The sequence below is a fragment of the Saimiri boliviensis genome, chromosome 2 (genome assembly GCF_048565385.1).
Source record: "Saimiri boliviensis isolate mSaiBol1 chromosome 2, mSaiBol1.pri, whole genome shotgun sequence".
NCBI classification, from domain to species: Eukaryota; Metazoa; Chordata; class Mammalia; order Primates; family Cebidae; genus Saimiri; species Saimiri boliviensis.
The window spans coordinates 6,871,064-6,886,300 of NC_133450.1; the positions used below are offsets into that span (position 1 = coordinate 6,871,064).

The 15,237-nt window shown below is 43.8% G+C and overlaps 1 protein-coding gene across 6 annotated transcripts in view; it reads right to left on the bottom strand.

Annotated features, from left to right (window-relative positions):
* NR2E3 (nuclear receptor subfamily 2 group E member 3) overlaps positions 1-15,237 on the bottom strand; it is a 33,515-nt gene that overhangs the window by 5,169 nt on the left and 13,109 nt on the right. For 4 of the 6 annotated variants that reach the window (XM_074392729.1, XM_039469451.2, XM_010340284.3 and 1 more), the window contains 3 exons: positions 14,430-14,676; positions 13,967-14,072; positions 9,849-10,865 (listed from right to left, as the gene is read on the bottom strand). In XM_074392729.1, coding sequence (XP_074248830.1) covers positions 10,733-10,865; positions 13,967-14,072; positions 14,430-14,676 — 486 coding nt within the window. In that variant the 3' untranslated portion in view covers positions 9,849-10,732. Of the gene's footprint in view, positions 1-9,848; positions 10,866-11,242; positions 14,073-14,429; positions 14,677-15,237 lie in introns of those variants that run through there. The other 2 variants (XR_012516082.1, XR_012516083.1) reach the window with 2 other exon arrangements.

The window sequence follows — 15,237 nt, forward strand, 5'->3', positions numbered from 1 at the left end:
GCTTCACAAGAGCTCCTGAAAAAGGCTCTACACATATAAAGGAACAACCAGTATCAGCCACTCCAAAAACATACCAAATGGTAAAAAGAGCATCAGCAAAATCAAGAATCTGCATCAACTAATGGGCAAAACAGCCAGCTAGCATCAAAATGGCAGTATCAAATTCACACATAACAATATTAACCCTAAATGTAAATGGACTAAATGCCCCAATCAAAAGACACAGACTGGCAAATTGGATAAAAAGCCAAAACCCATTGGTGTGCTGTATCCAGGAAACCCATCTCACATGCAAGGATACACAAAGGCTCCAAATAAAGGGATGGAGGAAGATTTACCAAGCAAATGGAGAGCAAAAAAAAGCAGGAGTTGCAATTCTTGTCTCTGATAAAATAGACTTTAAAGCAACAAAGATCAAAAGAGACAAAGACATTACATAATGGTAAAAGGATCAATGCAACAAGAAGAGCTAATGATCCTAAATATATATGCACCCAATACAGGAGCACCCAGATACATATGGCAAGTTCTTAATGACTTACAAAGAGACTTAGACTCCCACACAATAATAGTGGGAGACTTTAATATCCCATTGTCAGTATTGGACAGATCAACTAGACAGAAAATTAACAAGCATATCCAAGACTTGAACTCACCTGGACCAAGGAAGCCTAATAGACATTTACAGAACTCTCCACCCCAAATCCACAGAATATACATTCTTCTCAGCACCACATCACACCTACTCTAAAATTGACCACATAATTGGAAGTAAATCACTCCTTATCAAATGCAAAAGAATGGAAATCATAACAAACAGTCTCTCAGACCACAGTGCAATCTAGTTGGAACTCAGAATTCAGAAAGGAACTCAGAACTGCACAGCTTCATGGAAACTGAACAACTGGCTCTTGAATGTTGACTGGATAAACAATGAAATGAAGGCAGAAATAAAGATGTTCTTTGAAACCAACGAGAATGAAGACACAACATACCAGAATCTCTGGGACACATTTAAAGCAGTGTCTAGAGGAAAATATATAGCAATAAGTGCTCACATGAGAAGCAAGAAGAGATTGAAAATTGACACCCTATCAAAATTGAAAGAGCTAGAGGAGCAAGATGAAAAAAACTCAAAACCTAGCAGAAGACAAGAAATAACTAGGAGCAGAACTGAAGGAGATAGAGACACAACCCTTCAAAAAATGAATAAATCCAGGAGCTGGTTTTTCGAAAAGATCAACAAAATAGACAGACCACTAGCCAGATTACTAAAAAAGAAAAGAGAGAATAACCAAATTGATGCAATAAAAAATGATAAAGGGGATATCACCACAGATTCCACAGAAATTCAAACCATCATCAGAGATTATTACAAACAACTCTATGCACATAAACTAGTAAACCTGGAAGAAATGAATAAATTCCTGGACACTTGCTTCCTCCCAAGCCTAAACCCGGAAGAAGCCGAAACCCTGAATAGACCAATAACAAGGTCTGAAGTCGAGGCAGCAATTAAGAGCCTACCACCCAAAAAAAGCCCAGGTCCAGATGGGTTTACAGCCGAATTCTACCAGACATACAAAGAGGAGCTGGTACCATTCCTTCTGAAACTATTCCAGACAATACAAAAAGAGGGAATACTTCCCAAATCATTTTATGAGACAAACATCATCATCCTGATACCAAAACCCAGCAGAGACTCAATAAGAAAAGAAAACTTCAGGCCAATATCCATGATGAACATAGATGCAAAAATCTTCAATAAAATACTGGCAAGCCGATTGCAACAGCATATCAAAAAGCTCATCCACCATGATCAAGTAGGATTCATCCCAGGGATGCAAGGCTGGTTCAACATACGCAAGTCCATAAACGTAATTCACCACATAAACAGAACCAAAGACAAAAGACACATGATTATCTCAGTTGATGCAGAGAAGGCCTTTGACAAAATTCAACAGCCCTTTATGCTAAAAACCCTCAATAAACTAGGTATAGACAGAACGTATCTCAAAATAATAAAAGCTATTTATGACAAACCAACAGCCAATATCATACTGAATGGGCAAAAACTGGAAGCATTCCCTTTGAAATTTGGCACTAGACAAGGATGCCCTCTCTCACCACTCCTATTCAATATAGTACTGGAAGTTCTAGCCAGAGCAATCAGGCAAGAAAAAGAAATAAAGTTTATTCAAATAGTAAAGGAGGAAATCAAATTGTCTCTATTTGCAGATGACATGATTGTGTATCTAGAAGACCCCAACGTCTCAGCCCAAAATCTCCTGAAACTGATAAACAACTTCAGCAAATCTCAGGATACAAAATCAACATGCAGAAATCACAAGCATTCCTATACACCAGTAACAGACTTAAAGACAGCCAAATCAAGAACAAACTGCAATTTGCAATTGTTACAAAGAGAATAAAATACCTAGGAATACAACTAACAACGTGAAGGACATCTTCAAAGAGAACTACAAGCCACTGCTTGATGAAATAAGAGAGGACACAAACAGATGGAGAAACATTCCATGTTCATGGTTAGGAAGAATCAACATCGTGAAAATGGCCATACTGCCCAAAGTAATTTACAAATTCAACCCTATTCCCATCAAGCTACCAGTGACCTTCTTCACAGAACTGAAAAAAAACACCTTAAACTTCATATGGAACCAAAAGAGAGCCTGCATAGCCAAGTCAATTTTAAGCAAAAAGAACAAAGCAGGAGGCATCACGCTACCGGACTTCAAACTGTACTACAAGGCTACAGTAATCAAAACAGCATGGTACTGGTACCAAAACAGAAATATAGACCAATGGAACAGAACAGAGGCCTCAGAGGAAATACAACATATCTACAACCATCCGATCTTTGACAAACCTGACAAAAACAAGCAATGGGGAAAGGATTCCCTGTTTAATAAATGTTGTTGGGAAACCTGGCTAGCCATGTGCAGAAAGCAGAAACAGGACCCCTTCCTGACACCTTACACCAAAATTAACTCCAGATGGATTAAAGACTTAAACATCAGACCTAACACCATAAAAACCCTAGAAGAAAATCTATGCAAAATCATACAGGACATAGGTGTAGACAAGGACTTCATGACCAAAACGCCAAAAGCAATGGCAACAAAAGCCAAAATAGACAAATGGGACCTAATCAAACTCCATAGCTTCTGCACGGCAAAAGAAACTGTCAGTAGAGTGAATTGGCAACCAACAGAATGGGAAAAAATTTTTGCAGTCTACCTATCTGACAAGGGGCTGATACCCAGAATTTACAAAGAACTAAAACAGATCTACAAGAAAAAAACAAACAAGGCCATTCAAAAATGGGCGAAGGATATGAACAGACACTTTACAAAATAAGACATACAGGAGGCCAACAAACATGAAAAAATGCTCATCATCACTGGTCATTAGAGAAATGCAAATCAAAACCACATTGAGATACCATCTCACACCAGTTAGAATGGCGATCATTAAAAAATCTGGAGACAACAGATCCTGGAGAGGATGTGGAGAAATAGGAACACTTTTACACTGTTGGTGGGAGTGTAAATTAATTCAACCATTGTGGAATACAGTGTGGCGATTCCTCAATGACCTAAAAATAGAAATCCCATTGGACCCAGCAATCCTATTACTGGGTATATATCCAAAGGATTATAAATCATTCTACTATAAGGACACATGCACACAAATGTTCATTGCAGCACTGTTTACAATAGCAAAGACCTGGAACCAACCCAAATGCCCATCAATGATAGACTGGATAGGGAAAATGTGGTACATATACACCATGGAATATTATGCAGCCATCAAAAACGATGAGTTTGCGTCCTTTGTGGGGACATGGATGAACCTGGAAACCATCATTCTCAGCAAACTGACACAAGAGCAGAAAATCAAACACCACATGTTCTCACTCATAGGCGCATGTTGAACAATGAGAACACATGGACACAGGGAGGGGAGCACTACACACTGTGGTGGGTTGGGGGAAATGGGGGAGGGACGGAGGGTGGGGAGGTGGGAAGAGATAGCATGGGGAGAAATGACAGATGCAGGTGAGGGGAAGGAAGGCAGCAAAGCACACTGCCATGTGTGTACCTATGCAACAATCTTGCATGTTCTTCACATGTACCCCCAAACCTAAAATGCAATAAAAAATAAAAAGAGAGAATAACCAAATAGGTGCAATAAAAAATGATAAATGGAATATCACCACAGATTCCACAGAAATTCATACCATCATCAGAGATTATTACAAACAACTCTATGCACATAAACTAGTAAACCTGGAAGAAATGGATAAATTCCTGGACACTTGCTTCCTCCCAAGCCTAAACCAGGAAGAAGTTAAAACCCTGAATAGACCAATAACAAGGTCTGAAGTTGAGGCAGCAATTAAGAGCCTACCACCCAAAAAAGCCCAGGTTAAGATGGGTTCACGGCCAAATTCTACAAGACATACAAAGAGGAGCTGGTACCATTCCTTCTGAAACTATTCCAAATAATCCAAAAGGAGGGAATCCTTCCCAAATCATTTTATGAGACAAACATCATCCTAATACCAAAACCCAGCAGAGACTCAACAAGAAAAGAAAACTTCAGGCCAATATCCATGATGAACATAGATGCAAAAATCTTCAATAAAATACTGGCAAGCTGATTGCAACAGCACATCAAAAAGCTTATCCACCATGAACAAGTAGGATTCATCCCAGGGATGCAAGGCTGGTTCAACATACGCAAGTCCGTAAACGTAATTCACCACATAAACAGAACCAAAGACAAAAACCACATGATTATCTCAGTTGATGCAGAGAAGGCCTTTGACAAAATTCAACAGCCCTTTATGCTAAAAACCCTTAATAAACTAGGTATTGACAGAACGTATCTCAAAATAATAAAAGCTATTTATGACAAACCAACAGCCAATATCATACTGAATGGGCAAAAACTGGAAGCATTCCCTTTGAAATCTGGCACTAGACAAGGATGCCCTCTTTCACCACTCCTGTTCAATATAGTACTGGAAGTTCTAGCCAGAGCAATCAGGCAAGAAAAGGTAATAAAGGGTATTCAAATAGGAAAGGAGGAAGTCACATTGTCTCTATTTGCAGACGACATGATTGCATATCTAGAAGACCCCATTGTCTCAGCCCAAAATCTCCTGAAACTGATAAGCAACTTCAGCAAAGTCTCAGGATACAAAATCAGTGTGCAAAAATCAAAATCATTCCTATGCACCAATAACAGACTTAAAGAGAGCCAAATCGAGAACCAACTGCCATTCACAATTGCTACAAAGAGAATAAAATACCTAGGAATACAACTAGCAAGGAATGTAAAGGACCTCTTCAAGGAGAACTACAAGCCACTGCTCAACGAAATAAGAGAGGACACAGATGGAGAAACATTCCATGTTCATGGTTAGGAAGAATCAATATTGTGAAAATGGCCATACTGCCCAAAGTAATTTACAGATTCAATGCTATCCCCATCAAGCTACCATTGACCTTCTTCACAGAACTGGAAAAAACCACCTTAAACTTCATATGGAACCAAAAGAGAGCCCGCATAGCCAAGTCAATTCTAAGCAAAAAGAACAAAGCGGGAGGCATCACACTACCGGACTTCAAACTCTACTACAAGGTAATCAAAACAGCATGGTACTGTACCAAAACAGAGATATAGACCAATGGAACAGAACAGAGGTCTCAGATGCAACAGAACATATCTACAACCATCCGATCTTTTCCAAACCTGACAAAAACAAGCAATGGGGAAAGGATTGTTTCCCAACACCTGTTTAATAAATCATGTTGGGAAAACTGGCTAGCCATGTGTAGAAAGCAGATACTGGATTCCTTCCTGACACCTTACACTAAAATTAACTTCAGGTGGATTGAAGACTTAAACATCAGACCTAACACCATAAAAACCCTAGAAGAAAATCTAGGCAAAAGCATTCAGGACATAGGCATAGGCAAGGACTTCATGACCAAAAACACCAAAGCATTGGCAACAAAAGCCAAAATAGATAAATGGGACCTAATCAAACTCCACAGCTTCTGCATGGCCAAACTCCACAGCTTCTGCACGGCAAAAGAAACAGTCATTAGAGTGAATCAGCAGCCAAAAGAATGGAAAAAATTTTTGCAGTCTACCCATCTGACAAAGGGCTGATATCCAGAATTTACAAGGAACTAAAACAGATTTACAAGAAAAAAACAAGCCCATTCAAAAGTGGGCAAAGCATATGAACAGACACTTTGCAAAAGAAGACATACATGAGGCCAACAAACATGAAAAAATGCTCATCATCACTGGCCATTAGAGAAATGCAAATCAAAACTACATTGAGATACCATCTCACACCAGTTCCAATGGTGATCATTAAAAAATATAGAGACAACAGATGCTGGAGAGGATGTGGAGAAATAGGAACACTTTTACACTGTTGGGAGTGTAAATTAGTTCAGCCATTGTGGAGGACAGTGTGGCAATTCCTTAAGGACCTAGAAATAGAAATTCCATTTGACCCAGCAATCCCATTACTGGGTATATATCGAAAAGATTATAAATTGTTCTACTATAAGGACACATGCACACAAATGTTCATTGCAGCACTGTTTACAATAGCAAAGACCTGGAACCAACCCAAATGCCCATCGATGATAGACTGGACAGGGAAAATGTGGCACATATACACCATGGAATATTATGCAGCCATCAAAAACGATGAGTTCATGTTCTTTGTAGGGACATGGATGAACCTGGAACCATCATTCTCAGCAAACTGACACAAGAGCAGAAAATCAAACACCGCATGTTCTCATTCATAGGTGGGTGTTGAACAATGAGAACACGTGGACACAGGGAGGGGAGCACTACACCCTGGGGTCTGTTGGGGGGAAATAGGGGAGGGACAGCGGGGAGTGGGGAGTTGGGGAGAGATAGCATGGGGAGAAATGCCAGATATAGGTGAAGGAGAGGAAGGCAGCAAATCACACTGCCATGTGTGTACTTATGCAACAATCTTGCATGTTCTTCACATGTACCCCAAAACCTAAAACGCAATAAAAAAATTTATATTACCCTGAAATATGAATAGAATTGTTTAAAATTTCCTTAGTTGCCCAAATAAAACCTAGAAACATCACTTTTATTTATTTTTTTGAGACGGAGTCTTGCTGTATTACCCAGGCTGGAGTGCAGTAGTGCAATCTCGGCTCATGGCAACCCTCACCTCCCAAGTTCAAGCAATTCTGCTGGGTCAGGCTCCCAAGTAGCTGGGACTACAGGTACGTACCACCATGCCTGACTAATTTTTCTATTTTTAGTAGAGACAAGTGTTTCACCACATTGGCCAGGCTGGTCCGAACTCCTGACCTCAGGTGATCTGCCCCCTTGGCCTCCCAAAGTGCTGGGATTGCAGGTGTGAGCCACCATGCCCAACCAAAATCCATTCTTAAAAATTGGCCCTGAGATTACTGAGTCTACAACTAACTGTTGTGATTATGAAGACCTGAGAACAGAAAGGTATAATGAGATGCAAGTTATAAAGAGACTAGAGCTTTGGTTTGGTTTGGTTTTTAAAATGCTTTTGCCCTAGAATGGGTGGCAGTACAGTGTCTTAGAGCAGAGACATAACCCTGAAAATAGATAAGGTATATGTAATACCTGACTGTTGAATCTTGTAGGTGTCTCAGATCCTCAGTCAAGGAGTGTGTCACTTCCAGGTAGTGCTCACAGGCATTGTCCTAGGTGCTTAGGGTACATTAGTGAACAAATCAAAAATCCCTGCCCTGTAGAGCCTGCATTCTAGTGGGGAACACCAATGATGTCCACCAGATAGAGACAATACCTAGGTTTGACTATCAGGTTACATTTGAATGAGCACTTCTTGGCATATTGAGTCTTTCCCTGCCCTTCCTACCTTGAAATACCACCTTGTGGGTTGAGAAGTGTCTCATGAATCTAAATCTAGCTTTATTTGAAAAGAAAGGCCCAGATAGTCCCACAGGGTCTACCTCTGTGGTGCATTGTAGCCAAATTTCTGACATTGATGGGGGGTGGGTGGGAAAAAAAGCTTTCAAATTATCTCCTCTCCTGGCAAGGACCCTAAATGCAATGAAAGAGCCATTACTTATCAGAATTTCAGTAGAACCAATCTACAACAAAACATTGAATAAATCTTGGGGCATGCTGAGAGCTGTGCCACATTAGGAGAATGGAGGCCACTCGGTATTCCTGGTGAGATGGGCTTAGTACAGAAATGAGGAGCTAACAAAGGTCAGGGATGTTCCCGCAGGTCAAGAAAGCCAACGCAAATCTCAGCTAAAAGTTCCAAAGTTCTCAAGGGCTTGCCTGGAAGCTATTAGAATTCTAGCCAAGAGGCTGCTGTGAAATCTATTTTCCCATAATGTGGCTGTAGTGTCTCCAAGGAAAAATGGCTTCTCTTTTTCCTAATGCCAAATTTAATCAGTTTGGTATTAGGGAGAAAAAAAGTTTCCTGTGAGTGCCTAGCAAATCCTAGGGGAAGGGGTTTCTGGGAAATGTAGTTCCTTCCTGGCATCCCGGCAATGAAGAAAAGCCCTTAGAAGTTGAGGAGGGGGTGGTTGTATTGATGCCAGATTGACAGCAGACAATCCAGTTTATGTACTTCCTCTAATTCTCCAAGAGTTCTTCCTGGAGAGCCCTCAAATCTCCTTCCCAATGTCGATGTCCTGCGCTCACACATCCCAGATGCTGGCCTGTGAACTACAACAGGCTACCTTTGCAGTCTTACCATGTCCTCCAAAGCCAAACTGTAAGCTAAATATGCAGGGCTGGGCTGGTCATATTTCAACAATGTGTCTTCCTAAGGTGGCTTTGCTCAGGTCTTAGCTCTTATGGATAAAACTTTTGATAGGGAATTGGGCAGTAAGTAGCATCATAGACATTAGATGACCTGATTAACTGAGTCCACTCTGATACTTTCAAAAGCTGGACAATCTGAAGTAGCTTGGGGGCTGAAGAAGGGCTTCATCTGGGCAGCATTTGCCATACTCTTTCCTCTCTGGGCACCAGCCCTAGCTGTTCTCAGTTCCCGAGTAGACAGGGCATTTCTGTCAGCTAAGGGAATTCAAACACAACCCAAAGGACAGCGAACCCCTAGGATTTCTCAGACTTCTCACGTGAACTTTTCTGTCTTGATTTCAAGCACTTACCCTTTGAAGGCAGAAAATGCAACAGAGTTGTTCAGTCTTTCCGAAGGGGAAGGGGAAGTGGGAAGGAGGTGGTGCCGGCATTAGGCAGAGTCACACCAAGGTCTGAGTCCTCTCTAAGCATCAGTTTTTTCATTTATAAATGGAGATAATTAGCTCTTCCCTCAGAGTTAATCTAGGATTAAATGACAATTTTAAAAGTGCCCAGCTCACTGCCTGCTATTAATGTATACATTGCCTGATATATGTTAATGTGTTAAAATATTATTTTCACAGCCGTCTGGATCTATCTTTGAAAAGGATGAGCTTTGGCCAGGCACAGTGGCTCATGCCTCTAATCCCAGCACTTTGGGAGGCTGAGGCGGGTGGAGCACCTGAGGTCAGGAGCTTAAGACCAGCCTGACCAACATAGAGAAGCACAAAAAATACAAAATTAGCCAGGTGTGGTGGCACGCCTGTAATCCCAGCTACTCAGGAGGCTGAGGCAGGAGAATCGCTTGAATCCGGGAGGCGAAGGTTTCAGTGAGTTGAGATCGCATCATTGCACTCTAGCCTGGGCAACAAGAGTGAAACTCCATCTCAAAAAAAAAAAAAAAAAAAAAAAAAGAGTTTCATCTGAGCTTTATCTTTCCATAAGGACCTACGAAGTGATGAAGAGTCCCTTTCACAAAAAGTACCTGGAGCTGCCTTATGTGGAGTTGGAAGGTTCGCCTTTACTTAGGAAGGAGACAGGAGATAAATGAAAGTTGAGAGATGCTGCAGATGATGAAATGCCACCTGGAGAGAAGCTGGTTGGTTGGATTCTGTGGGAGATTTTCCATTGGGCTTGAATGCATTGCACCCGGACTCTGACTTGGAGCGGAACCCAGATGGAACTCAAAGTGCTCAATCCTTCAGTGTCCTCAAAGGGAGAGCCTTGACCACACTTATTTTTTCTGTTTTTTGAGGTTTTTAAAAACTTTTTTATTGAGGTCTAACAAAATACAGTTAAGTGCACAGCTCACTGAATTTTTACATATGAATACATTTGTGAAACTACTGCCCAGATCAAAATCAGTAACATTTCTTTTCCACCAGAGGGCTCCCATGGGCCCCTACAGAATCAATCCCCCACCACCTGGAAGTAATCACTATTCCAACTTGGGTCACCATCAGTTAATCTTGCCCGTGCTTGAACTCTGCAGACATGGACCTTCTGCCTGGCTTTTTTCATTCAACTTTTAGGTCTGTGACGTTTACCCGTATTGTCACATGTATCCGTAATTTAAATTTTTTCATTATATGAATGTACCACAATGTGTTAATTCATCCTACCGTCAATGTATAGTTTGGGGCTATTATGAATAAAGCTGCTATGAATATTCTTACAATATCTTTTGGTGAGCATCTCTGCTGGATACACACACCTACCTACAAGCAGAATTGCTGGGGCAAAGAGTAGGCAAATGTTTCACTTCAGTAGATCGTTTTCCAGAGTGCTTGGAAACATTTCACCTCCGCTCCCACTAGTTTTTGAACATATCACAAAGGAGCTTCTCCATTGGAGTATTCCCTATGGTCTTGCGGAAAAAGAGCAGCTCGATGCGTTCCGCGGTGATAAACCTCAAAGACGGGAGAAGCAGCAGCAACTTCCCAAACCTGAACAGGAGAGAGGACACCATCAGTTTTACAACCAGCTTCTGAGCGCTAGTCCTTGGGGCAGTGCCCTCCCAGGAAAGGCAGTGGAGGAAGGAGAGAAGGGATAAGGTCTCTAGAGCAGGTCAGGAGGAATTTCAAGGAAAAGCTGCATTCACCAAAAGAGTTGCCTTCACCTACCACGACCCATTGTGAGCCGCCACCCCCCATTTAGTTTAGGAATGCAATGAAAATAATGAGTAAATATTGTTTATATGTAAAGATTATAAAGTGAAATTTATATTAACTTTATACAGATGGTTTGACTTTATCATGGTGTGAAAATGATAAGCATTCAGTATGCTCATTAAGATGGGTTATGTATGAAAATTCATCTTTACCTTACAGTAGCTTCAACTTAACAATGGGTTTATCAAGACTAACCCCATCATAAGTCAAGGAGCACCTGTATATGAACATATTATTATTAATCATATATATGAGTATTATGATAATCATGTTATTTATTCTTTATCGGTAAGATTATGTTTATAAGAATACAAATTCCTGCCTGTAAACCTCCTAGGATGATGATAGCCATTACTGAAAATGTCCTGAAGTCGACGGATAATTTTGGTGACTGAGACAGTCATTGAGAAACATGTTTATTGTTTTAAATAAGAATTATTTGCTAAGACAGGAGTCTGCAACCCAAAAGATGGATGGTGAAGCCCCAAGAGACAGATGGGGGAACCAAACCTTTCCTGGGTAGGTCTGATGGCCGAGCAGCAAGGAGGCTCCTCCACATCCGGCAGCCCCATGCTCCACTCACCGTGAATTTCGGGGAGGGCTTGCCCACCACCCAGTGATCTGCTGGACTTTCTTTGCCAATCTAAGGCCTTCCTTTCTCTTGCTAGTGCCAAGTGAGCAGCCCTGAGCAAGTCATATCCGTACTCTTCCCATCTGCCTTCCCTGCTTCTGTTTTTCTGATCTAAAGAGTGGGAGGAAGAAGAAATAACTATAATGTCAGAGAATGTTTTTCCAAACTGCAGGTATTGCCCCGCTTTGTGGGTCTGAAATTAAATTCAATAGGTCACAATTAGCCTTTTCTAAAAAAATAAAAATAAAAGAGAACTATCAGGTAAATTGCACAAAATAAGGGTAGGAATTACTTGGTGGAACTTCGCTTCGGTGTCTCTTTGAATATCAGGTGGCGATGGTAATTGTGTTTCTTCCTGGGTGTTGCAGTTTTTAAAAATGGAAATATGCTGGATTGGAGAACCCCAAACCATTATTTTCACACTCAGTTCTGCTTGTCGTAGGCAATGAGCTGCTATAGAAGGGACATAGGAAACCTTAATCAGCATTTTGAAATTTGATGCAAAATCACTATGCCAGGACATCTCTGGGGAGCTGGTTCCAACAGAAAGTTGGCCAAGAAAGGCCACCGGTTTCTGAACGTCTCTGGTGCCCACTCTTCCGATGCTAAGTCAAGTCTTTATGACTAAGACTTCCTGTGCTCATAAGCAGCACAAATCTTCCTGTGCTCTATGGCATATACTTCGTTGCTTTTCTTTTTTGTTGTTGTTTGAGATGGAGTCTCACTCTGTCACCAGGCTGGAGAGCAGTTTCACGATCTTGGCTCACTGCAGCCTCCGCGTCCCAGGTTCAAGCAATTCTCCTTCCTCACCCTACTGAGTGGCTGGGATTACAGGCGCACACCACCACGCCCAGCTAAGTTTTGTATTTTTAGTAGAGACGGGGTTTTTACCATGTTGGCCAGGATGCTCTCAATCTCTTGATCTCGTGATCTGCCCACCTTGGCGTCCCAATGTGCTGGAATCACAGGTGTGAGCCACCACACCTTGCCTACTGTGGCTTTTCCTAAAAGGAAATTATCTTTTCTCCTTGTAGTCATTTCTTGGATTAGAGGTGATGCAAGGATGCCCATATTAGCTCACTTCTTCAGAAAGAACGGCTGGGAGCCCCAAAGAATGCAGATAACATGGTGTAAAATAACCAATAGATGGCTGAAGGCCAAGCGTTCCAACCTTGCCTGGGATCTATGACATCTGCCGCTGCTGGGCCAATCAGGGTAGTCCAGAGCACTGGCTCCCACCCCACCCTCGCCCAGCCATGCTCAGCCTGCAGCAACTCTCCCCCAAACCTAGCCGGGGCCATCCACGTGCTTGGCATATGTGAGTGCCTCTCTACAGGATGCTCACCGCACCTCCGAAACACCTTATCATCTTTCCTCAAAACTGTCTTTCTTCCTGGCTTTCATTTTTATTTTTTGAATAACTTCTTCCAAAGAGCTCCTCTTCCCTCCTTCCTTACCGTCACCCAAACACCCGGTCTGACCCATTCCAACTCCTAGCGTCTCCCTTCCACTCCCCCTGGCAATACCCAAAGATTAGAACTCCATGGAACCACCTGGAAGGTGGCAGTAGCTGCCATCCTTTTCCCAGTATCCTCCGTACCCATGGCCATGCCAATCTGCATGAGGTCCGGCCCCGTGTATGACACTCTTCTGCTCCAAAACCTGCAGTAGCTGCCCTCTGCCTCCCAAGTCAGATATGGCCTTTAGCTGGCATTCAAAGTCATGAACAGGCTGGTCCTGGGGTACTTTTCTGGCTTATTCTCCCCATTTCTCGCTGGTAGGAACCTGTTAATACCTTCAAGGTGGGCTCCTGTCCTGATAACATATCATGCTTTCCCCTTTCCCCCTTTGCAAATGAGGTTTGCTTTTAGACTTCTCCTTCCTTTCAAGTCCAGCCCTGTCTCCTCAAAGTCCCTCCCAATCCTGCTTTAGGCTTCTCATGCTGAGGGGTCTCTGTCTCCTGAAGATTCGTGCAACCCTCAGTGCCTGGCTAGGGCAGTTTTCGTCTTCAGTGCAGTCCCTGTGCCAGCTGTCTCTGGAAGGCAGTAGCTGTATCTTATGCTCATCTTGGTCCCCACTCCCCAGGCCTGGCACTGTGCCTGGGACACAGCAGATATTGGCTGCGTGCTGTTGAACTGAGACCCTTGTGCTGTCTAAGCAGTGAGCGCTGGGAGGGCATGGGAGAGGCAGGGGAAGGGTGAAGAGGGCAGGGACAGACGAGCGGGTGGGCAGGTGCCCAGGTCACCTCACGGGCTGGCTGGGGTGATGGGCCTTGCTGTGCTGGCTTAGCATCACCTGGGACTGGTCCTGCAAGGCCTCCACGTGCTCAGGATCCTTCAGGCCCCGCGTCTCTGGGGAGAAGCAGCACCAGTGAGCTTAGCACAGGTTTCGGCTGTTACAAGGCTGGCCATGAAGTGGTGGCCCAGGGCTCTGGCTGCAGACATGGGTGTGGGGCCCTATGGGCTGGGCCCTGCCGGGTCCAGGAAAACTGCCAGGAGCTCCATCGGGGGCTTCCAGCCTGCCCTGTCCCCTCACACTCAGCCAGGAGGGTACCCGAGGAGAAGGGAGTCCAGCCCTACCGCTCTCCTCCCATCCCCCAGGATAGAGGCCTGCGCACATCTACACACATGTGGGTGGTGGAGGGAGAGTGAGAGGCAGAGGGAAGTCACTAGCATTCCCATTCAAAGCTTGGGCAAAGACTCAGCTACCCGGCTTGAAGAGGACGAGGGCCTTCATGCAGGCGAACTCTGTGGGGTCCACTGCCAACGCCCGGAAGCGAGAGATAGTTTCCTGCAGGATGCGTGTCTCCATGCTGGCCAGGGTGAGCCGGCCCTGGGCACCACCAGCAGCAGAGGCCTCAGGCGGTGCCAGCAGAGGACAGCTGTCCAGAGGCAGAGACCACTGGATGGCCCCGAGGAGGAAGAGTTCACTCCATGCCTCTTCCAGCAGGATCACCTGTGCCCAGAAAGAGGGTGCCCGTTATGGCGCATACACAGCTTCTCTGGCTCAGTCTGGAGCCTCTGCCACCATCTCAGGCACCCCAGGAATGAAAGCGCTGTCCTGGGAGCTGAGAATGCTCTCCTGACATCAGCCAGGGGCCCAGAGCTCTGGGATTTGGTACCATTTGGCTCAGCTGCTTACCCTCCGAGGCTCACTGGGACATTTAGAAACAACCAGAGCCATGGTAAGCTGGGCAGCCTTCGGGACATGCCCCATGAGTGTCCTAAGTTGAGTGTATTCAACAGACATGGCCTGATTCTTCTGAGCTGCTCCATCTCAGCACACAGACTGGCTGAGGGGCTCAGACCCTCCTTGTGCCGTTCCTGGTTTTTCTCAAAGGTCTGATTGCCCATTAGAAGCCGAGAGGGGTGGCCCAGAACTGGAGAGATTGGAGTAAAATGCAAGCCCTGAAGTCATAGGCCCTTGTGCTCCAAGGGGGCCTAGAGTCAGCCAATCGGGTTGTTCAGGGTGTGCAGGTCACGTGTCACCCACAGAATGTCAGGTCTCAGGGTCTTC